This window comes from Crassostrea angulata, chromosome 3 (genome assembly GCF_025612915.1).
Source record: "Crassostrea angulata isolate pt1a10 chromosome 3, ASM2561291v2, whole genome shotgun sequence".
Taxonomy (NCBI): Eukaryota; Metazoa; Mollusca; class Bivalvia; order Ostreida; family Ostreidae; genus Magallana; species Magallana angulata.
The window spans coordinates 15922334-15932367 of NC_069113.1; the positions used below are offsets into that span (position 1 = coordinate 15922334).

Below are 10034 nucleotides of genomic sequence, written 5' to 3' on the forward strand. Positions count from 1 at the left end.
ATTGATTTTTTTTAAAAAATAATATATAAATCCTTTTGAAATTTGATGGCTTAAATACAGGTGTTATGTTAATTACATATTGATAAAATGCGAGTTTTTATTATTCCGTATCTACGAACACAAAGGTTTGCACCTTAATGATTAATCAAATTGTAAAAAAAGGTTTCCTGAAATGTCTTTTACATTTGAAAAAGAACCCTGATAATAGCTACATCTTAGTGTTCATACTTAAACATTTGCCGATTTTAATTTTGTTCCGTATCAAACGTTACTATAAAAATTGTTAAAACCTTTCAGCTGCCATCGTTAAAAAAGGTGAGTTGTTTTTCAGATAATTATGTTTTGTAAAAAATTCATCCGCTGCAAAATAAACGAACAATTTACTTTGCCTTGCCCTCTTTTTCAAAGGAGTAATGAATATCTAAAGGTTACAAAAACATGTTTTATTCAATCATAAGAAAATTTAAAAAAATGTATAAAAGTACTTTGTTGTTTTAATACAGGTGAATATTTGTAGAATTTGTTGGTTGTTACATGGATCAACAAGCCAGAACCTTGAACGAAAAGAAGACCATCTCTACAACAATGACAGTGGACAACTGCAGAAAAACGTGTTCGGATCTAAAGTTTAAATACTACGGTGTAGAGGTACGAAGTAATCAGAAAAGGACAATTTTAGATTCAGAAAAATATTACATTCGAGATTGGAAGTCGGGCAATAGAATTGTGTAAATATTGCATTATTCTCCGGCAACGTACATTATAGTTGTCAACTGTGTTGGGCATATATTGAGTATTTACAGGTCATGGTTTGTCGTTTGTCGAAAAAAATGATAAGTGTTCGTAAAATTGTGTCTAATGACCTCAATGTTGAAGGTTTGTATGATATCACACATTTTGGATATACATGTAGCAGGAAACTACCATTGAAAACAAAATCTTCTTTGGGGTAGCGTTCTTTGGATGGTTAGAAATGTGAATTTAATGCTGTCTTTGGTGATTTAGGTAGGGTTTGTCCATTGGTTTGCAATGACTGATGCCTTCGTTGTTTGATTCAAATATTTATTTACATGGGAACAAGTATATCAATTTGCCGCTTTAGGCACAGTTGGACAAATTGTATTGAAGTGAACACTGCAGTTTATAGGCTTTTAAATGAAATCAATGTATCTTGTATATCTACAGTATGGTAAAGAGTGTTTTTGTGGGAATAAACTAACAACCATAAAGAAAATGAGAGACGGCGACTGTTTGCAGCCGTGCACAGGTGATAAAACACAGGCTTGTGGCGGAGATTGGAGAATTGCTTTGTATGTAAACCCTTATATTACACCACCAAGTGAGTCCTTCTATAGTCTGTCCCAAGATATTTTTGCCGCATATTTTCTTAAATTATTCAATATTTATAAATACCTCTTGGTTCAGACGATGTTCATTCAATAGTATGAAAAAATCCCAAGATTTCCATTTTGAAACGCCCCCTCTAGCTTGTCAGGTATCAGTACACGGCTAACAATAAAAAGTCTACGAGGTTTTCCCATTGCCAAGGAGATGAAGACGCCCGGATGATAACGTTGAAAAATTGCGCGAGGTGTCCCGAATATTTCCGAATGGAGAAAAGATGTCAACATTCCCCATTATAAATCTCCGTAGGAAATCTGTTTTGGTTCCTGTGAATTTTTAAGAGGGAAAAATGATAATGTGTGAATGAAGTTATCTTGGAAATTTTCCCCTTCATCGGTTTAAATTGCACTTCAGTCACAGGTATGTGTATTTTTTATTAAAAATCGTTCAAATATGCAGCCTAAATATCTTGGGACAGACTATAATAACACAATGTAGTTATTTTTTTAAAAATAATATATAAATCCTTTTGAAATTTGATGGCTTAAATACAGTTGTTATGTTAATTACATATTGATAAATGCTGGTTTTTATTATTCCGTTTCTACGAACACAAAGGTTTGCACCTTAATGATTAATCAAATTGTAAAAAAAAAAAGGTTTCCTGAAATGTCTTTTCAATTTGAAAAAAAAACCCTTGATAATAGCTACATCTTAGTGTTCATACTTAAACATTTGCCGTTTTTAATTTCGTTCCGTATCAAATGTAACTTTAAAAATTGTTAAAACCTTTCAGCTGCCATCGTTAAAAAAGGTGAGTGGTTTTTCAGATAATTATGTTTTGTAAAAAATTTATCCGCTGCAAAATAATCGAACAATTACCTTGCCTTGCCCTCTTTTTCCAAGGAGTAATGAATATCTAAAGGTTACAAAAACTTGTTTCATTCAATTATAAGAAATAAAAAAATGTATAAAAGTACTTTGTTGTTTTAATACAGGTGAATATTTGTAGAATTTGTTGGTTGTTACATGGATCAACAAGCCAGAACCTTGAACGAAAAGATGACTGTCTCTACAACAATGACAGTGGACAGCTGCCGAAAAACGTGTTCGGATCTGAAATTTAAATACTACGGTGTTGAGGTACGAAGTAATCAGAAAAGGACAATTTTTGATTCAGAAAAATATTACATTCAAGATTGGAAGTCAGGCAATAGAATTGTATAAATATTGCATTATTCTCCGGCAACGTACATTATAGTTGTCAACTGTGTTGGGCATATATTGAGTATTTACAGGTCATGGTTTGTCGTTTGTCGAAAAAAATGATAAGTGTTCGTAAAATTGTGTCTAATGACCTCAATGTTGAAGGTTTGTATGATATCACACATTTTGGATATACATGTAGCAGGAAACTACCATTGAAAACAAAATCTGCTTTGGGGTAGCGTTCTTTGGATGGCTAGATATGTGAATTTAATGCTGTCTTTGGTGATTTAGGTAGGGTTTGTCCATTGGTTTGCAATGACTGATGCCTTCGTTGTTTGTTTCAAATATTTATTTACATGGGAACAAGTATATCAATTTGCCGCTTTAGGCACAGTTGGACAAATTGTATTGAAGTGAACACTGCAGTTTATAGGCTTTTAAATGAAATCAATGTATCTTGTATATCTACAGTATGGTAAAGAGTGTTTTTGTGGGAATAAACTAACAACCATAAAGAAAATGAGAGACGGCGACTGTTTGCAACCGTGCACAGGTGATAAAACACAGGCTTGTGGCGGAGATTGGAGAATTTCTTTGTATGTAAACTCTTTTTACTAAACAAGTAAGTATTTTGAAAACAATGTTATTGGTTTTCATTAAATATAATAAGCTCTTATCAAAATATGTTAAACTACCTTTTATGGGTCTTCAATATTTTCAAAAGTTTCCATGTATACGAACACAAGACAAGCATTTTTATGGAGATTAGACAAAATATGAATTATTTGTGATATACATTTTACATTGGTAGCAAATGTTCCTGCTGTATTTGATTTCTTGATATATGTCAGTAGTTTTAATGTGATGTCCACTGTGCCTCAAAGTTATTTTTGAAAGACATAAGTATCGAAATCATTAAGAGAAAATTCAATATTAGCTACATGTATCTAGGTCATTATTAGTATTCATGTCTTCTTTTCTTTATAATCCACACATATGGTTGCTTGCTCAGCATCCAGAAGTTGGATTTTATTCGCTTTTCGCTATTCACTATTCAAATAGCAAATAGTATTCTGTGGTCTATTCACTATTCAAATTACTTTAAGTATGCTAATAAATGTACTTTCAAAATCCACATAGCTTACTTTTTTTATTGAAAACAAACAAACAAAGAGTGATATATTAAAAACTGTCACTTTCTGCAATGACCTGACAACTGCCATAAAAAGCTAGCCTGACGAAAAGATAAGAAATACATCATATACTGTTGCAATGGGAGTATCATTCAAAGAGCTGGCAAACACTTTATTTCCCATATTCGGGGCTTCATATTCAATGGAGATACGGCCCCGGGAGAGATCAATCGACCCTCAAAAGAAATTGGGTTTGCACGACCAGTAATAGGCAGAGTTAGTCTGGTAAAATTTGGGAATGTCGAATAATCCAGTCGTTATTGCATTATTATTCAAGAGGCTGGCTAATACACTGTATTCCACATTAGGGCTTCATATTCGGGAATGGGGCCCGGGGAGAGACCCGTCGTATGTTGGTGTAGCATCAATAATGAATTGAAAGATATATACAGCTTATTTTACACATCGCTTTGTTATTTGAAATTCTTATTTTTGTCTAATTATTTCTTCAGTCTCTGCTGATTTACGAGATGTACTGTTCTAAAACACCTCAGGTTGAAGAGGACAGCTTTTTTCTGTGAATCAAATAAAGGTCGGATTTCTGTCTTAATTTTAGCGGATTTTTATTTTTGTTTAAACTGGTTTACATGCAGGGGAGAAATGGTCAAGACATTTCAGAATAAAACATGTACAATTAAAATAAAACTTTTTTTTTTGAAAAATTGCCCTTTTTTAGTTTTTTTTTTATATACACGTAGGTCCAACTACTCTCTCCGATCTCGGCCAAATCCCATGAACTAGGATAATTATGTTAATGTTTACCTATGCCAATAATCAACAATTGATTAAATTCGAGTAAGATTTCATGTTTTAACCGCCTCCCTTTTAACAATAAAATTGAAAGTGAAAACTTTGGCCACAATTTCGCATTTTATTCCATATTTGAGAAAAGGGGCTACAAATACTAGAGTGTCATATATCAATGAAATAGACACGAACTTCTCTATCCACAAAATAAATAAATAAATATTCTAGCAATTTGTACCCCTTCAAATGACCAACCCAAATCCCATACTTTGTAAAATTTGAACGGGTCCTTCCTGCGAAACTATTCCATGCCACCTACCAAAAAAAAACTAAACAAGAAATCCTATAAGTTTGTTGACATGAAAGTCAAGGTCGCCTTCATTATTTAAAAAATAACTGCACACGACACAAATTTGACTAGTCATGTCTATTTCTTTATCAATATTATGCATTCACATAATTTATACGAAGCAATGACCACACCCTATCCCTACTGAAATATACCCTTTCTTTGGCCAAATACTTAATGTTTTCTAACTTTTTTCATGTTAACAAGGCAGATCTAGTTCCAACGGTTATGTAAATGACATTAAGTCTTTTGAGATTTTTTAATTTTTAATGATACCAAAGAACAATTTTTTTGGTGTATAGTGGGCTTCTCCAGGCGTAAATATAGAGGGAGGGTGTTGGACCATCTCCCCCTACCGGCAAACAAAATTGCTTTTAGCCGCCCTTACGGGTGTTTTTTCTTGATCTAGAAGTCTCTCTCTCTCTCTCTCTCTCTCTCTCTCCCCCCCCCCTCTCTCTCTCTCTCTCTCTCTCTCTCTCTCTCTCTCTCTCTCTCATACCAACACACTGAGTTTACGGGACGATGAGCGAATTCGAAAATAATTTCTTTTTACCGACATGCAAAATTGTAATAAATTTGGAGAAATGAGTTTATACTATGGAAGCTAAATATGTCAGATATTGTAATAATATCAGTGACTAGTAAAAGCTGTTTTTAAAATCAAATAACATTTTTGTTTATTCACTTTTTTTTAATATGGTTCTCGGCTCTTCCATGCCGCCGTACATACCAAAGCATGTTGTATTTTAAAGAAAAAATGTGATGTGCACATATCTATCTCATGATTTTAATTGATGTTGCACCATTCGATTTAATAAATTTCGTTCAATTTTATAAATCTAAGTCTCTTCTACAACCACCACCTCTCTTACGAATCCAACGCGTTTGCGTGCATTTGATTCACCACTGATGCGCTGTCCCAACTATATTTATAGTCTGTAGGTGTTCTTAATTGTATATATCAGGGAAGAAGCATCTGCTTTGAAAGTTTGTGCCAGATTATCTGATAGCTGTTTAAAACGATAATAGACACATCTTCTAAATCATTATACTATTATATCGTAAATATTCAATAATTCTTTAAAGCGGGTATAATCAAATTCAATTTCTTTATTGACCATTAAGGACATTCATAATGCACAATAAAAACCCAATTTTATCTGTGTGGACTAAGACAAATGAAGATAAAGTGCCTTGTCTAAGGACATAACACACATTAAGTGGCCACACCATGGCTTGAACCGTCGACCTTTTTAATATTTTCATATAACACTCACATAATATATAATGATGCATATGGTATACGAATCTTTCATTCGGCCACATCATTACCGAATATGAAGCCCATATATAGGATGCAGGGTGTTAGCTAGTCCCTTGAATGACATTCTCATTACAGATGTATTATACGAAATGTCCTATTTTCACCAGGTTAGCTAAGCCTTTTAATGATTGTGTAAACCCAATTCCTTTTGGGAGTCTACTGAAATTTTTCGAGACCCTGTCCTTACCAAATATTAAGGCCCAAATATGGTATACTAGGGGTTAGTCAGCCCCTTGAAAAATATTCCCATGGTAACTGTAGTATAAAAAATGACCTATTTTCACCAGGCTATATAAAGGCCCAAATATGCGATAAGGGTGTTAACCAGCCCCATCAAAGATATATTTCATTTATACAGTAACAGTACAATAATCATAAGGCTTAGAAATCATCATCACCAGGCTAGCTAAGCCTGTTACTAGTCGTGAAAACCCAATTCCTTTTCAGAGTCGACTGGAATTTTCTGCGGCCCCATTATTATGGAATTTGAAGACCCAAATTTGGGACACAAGGTCTTAGCCAGTCCCTTGAGAAATATTCCCATTACAACTGTATTATACGAAATTTCCTTTTTTCACCAGGCTAGCTAAGCCTATTATTGGTGGGATCACCCAATTCCTTTTGAGGGTCGACTGGACTTTCCTGGGACCCCATCCTCTCCAAATGTGGGATACATCGTGTTTGCCAGCCCCGTGAATACTATTCTCATTGCGAAGAACATGATCATTTTCATACCTTCTCGCTAACTATTCTAGTAAATATTTTTTTCTATAATATTGTTTCTTTAAAATGAACATAAGGACATTTATGTGGATTTTGAATATACGTTTATGAGCATGTTTATAGTAAATTGAATAGCAAACTGATCACAGAATACCTTTTAAATTCGAATAATGAATAATCAAAGCGAATAGAACTTCAACTTCTGAATGCTTGCTTGCTGAGATTTATGGTCGCATTCGTATAGATTTGCGACTATTGCATCAAGATTGTTTACTAGGTACATGTACCATGGGTAAACTAAGTGGAGCGTTTTTGTGTTCTTTTTAATTCGGTTGCTCTGTCTGGGCCATTTATAGTTGATCAATTTTCCTAGTCACAACTTTAAACTTTCAGTATTATATACACTTTGACCCTTTCTTTTCTTTAGCTAGAGCACGAGCGCTTGCTACGACGCTATTGAGTAGATTAACTCTTAAGTAGTACTTAACACCGAGCTTAGTCGACCATAACCATGGTACTAATCTTTATAACAGAATTCGAAAGCCTTTGAGGCACGTAAGACCTAACTAACAAATTAGACTCTGTTAAGGTGGCACCGGACAGGTTTTTTTTGTTATACAATTCATTGTAGCCAGGGGATGCGTGTCCTCGGAACTCTGTAACTAGAATATCCTCAGTTCCCATTCAGCACGAATACCTTTAATTCACTCTCAATAAGGCCAATCACCAATTTCTGAAGAAAATTAGTAGTCATAACCTGTAAAATTCTCTACATACTGGTTTTTGTGAGATTTTGACCCTTTCATTTTCGCTAATTTTTCATGATTTTCCAGCTTTTTAGACCTCCCCCACCTAATTACCTTCAAAGTGGTGACCTTCCGTACCGTGTGCATGTTGCACCATCACATGTCAGAAACTTAGCGGTGTATAGTTTACATTGTCCCATCCACCTACTTTTCGTGCTATTTTACCTCCCGTCTGGAACTTGCAATTTCACTGTGTAAAGTCAACACAACAGTCAGAGCCGCAGGTTTTGCATTTTACTTCTGATTCTCATGTACCTAACATATGGGGCCTACAAAAATATCAATATCAATTTCAACAAGAGACACCCCTCTAACTAATGATAATCATTAAAAATCATTTCATGAATTTTGCCAACACTCATAAGCCTTCAAGTACAGCAACTCTCAATTTTACAAAAATATTGACGGGTACTTTATCCGAAACTGTCCCTTACTACCTAACGTTACCAGCTGGCTTCAGTCGTCGATTGTAATTTTTAACCATAAGAATGCCTCTCAGTTCTTTATATACCCTCGGAGTACATTTAGAAGTATAATACAAGAAGTAAAAAAAACACAAAAAATAACCGGAAGGGTTTATTGATTCTTATTAACTCCTTTCGCTTTGTGGGGTAACACAGGAGACGCGATTCTTTTGTAATTTAGGTTGCTCACTTTACCTGGATAGTTTCTCAAAGCATCAGAAAATTGCTTTAAAAAAAAGCATGATGCATAAAAAGTATAGAAGTCAAAAAGACGAAAGAAATATGCATTTTTGAATAAGAAATTATGATTTTCAAAACTTTAATTTAGTAGATTTTTCGCCTATAATTCAAATAGGCGAAAAATAAGCAAACTGGGGGGTGTGATTTTTAAAAAAATATATAATTAAGTAAATACTAACCCCAAAAAATCACAGGTGGGTTCAAATTCGTGATTTGTGCTTATCAAGCCGAATAATTTTACCACTGAGCTATATAGGAAGATATTTAACCCAATTGATTGATACAAGTTTGTGAGATACCTTGATGTGCAATTGCAGGCCTAGGGGTTTTCAAGCTATTTAATCTTTTGCTCTATTGAAATGCGATGTATCCTCTCTTAATAAACCTTTAGTAAAATTGTTATATATTTAAAATATGTTCTTTTTTTATATTTTTTTTTAGACAGGAAAAGGCGATATCTAAGTGGCAAACATATGGTGTAAAGATGCTAATAAAATTTATTGCACTCGTAAATCGAGTCCCCTTTTGCTTTTGTGTTCTGTTTTATAAACATTCCACGTTGTTACGCACTTGTTAAATAGAAAATGCAGAGAAACTGAAAAAAAAATCGAACGGAATTTCTTTATTATTTGTTCTAAAATTGACATTTTAGTAAAAAAAAAATTCAAACTTTTTTTCAAAATTCTATAGTTAATATTTGCGAACTTATAAGAACATATCTATTACATTTCTGAAAATAAAGTATTCCTTCATTTTATGTCAATGATTTATGTTTTAAACAAGATATTTGCACTTCTTTTGATAGAAATTTATTTTCAATCGACAATTCGCTTTGATAAAAAAAATGTTCGTATTCAGCTATGACAGTTTTCGATTTGGTTACCGTTTCTTCTGGTTTTGAGAAAACAAGTCAGGGTTGTTGCAAAAATGTCCTTGCTCCCAAATTGTTATAAACAAAGATCGATTTATCGGAACACCTGTTTCAGAGGTTGTTTGACAGCCATATCAAGTTTAGAGATTTGCGTCAGGTTATAAAAATCCATTAATTATTGTGGATGGCGTAATCAATATCAATTAAAAAATTCAATGAAGACTAATGTCGGTCAAAAGTTTGAGTACTAGGAGACGTTTTTATCGGAGTTCTATTTAATTTTATTTCTATCACTGCAAATGTTTTCTAATTCCTTATGGGTTTTTTTAAATTCTTAATAATATATATATAAGTCGGTCATTGACCAAATCGCTTATATGTCAAAATTTGAGCCTAGTGATTAAAAGATGAAAACAAAACACAAGTGCAAACTATATATCTTGTAAGAGATAAAAGTAATAAATATCAATGTATCGTCAATACATCATTTAATGATAAGACTATTTTAACATCTAGATCTGCCGAATATTTTCATTTCCCTTCTTCGCCAGATCAATCATTTACAATTACTCCTTGATGTCGTAACAAGGTAGAAACTTCTTAACATTTAGAGTTAAGACGCTTTATTTGTCCTGATCCTGAATATGAAATATTTTTTATCCTTGTTTTTTTTTTTTAAAATACCCCCAATTTTATATTGACAACTGCTTTCATTCAAAATCACGTGATGTAAATTAAATTTCAAAATTCGATTCCATGTGCTG

At 33.3% G+C, this 10034-nt stretch overlaps 1 protein-coding gene across 1 annotated transcript in view; it reads left to right on the top strand.

Moving 5' to 3' along the window:
• LOC128176228 (uncharacterized) overlaps positions 1-8915 on the top strand; it is a 46271-nt gene extending 37356 nt beyond the window's left edge. Inside the window, exons 27-33 of the mRNA XM_052842404.1 lie at positions 298-315; positions 518-648; positions 1186-1339; positions 2141-2158; positions 2357-2487; positions 3025-3175; positions 8841-8915. Coding sequence (XP_052698364.1) covers positions 298-315; positions 518-648; positions 1186-1339; positions 2141-2158; positions 2357-2487; positions 3025-3171 — 599 coding nt within the window. The 3' untranslated portion in view covers positions 3172-3175; positions 8841-8915. The remainder of the gene's footprint in view (positions 1-297; positions 316-517; positions 649-1185; positions 1340-2140; positions 2159-2356; positions 2488-3024; positions 3176-8840) is intronic.
• The last annotated feature ends 1119 nt before the right edge of the window (positions 8916-10034 follow it).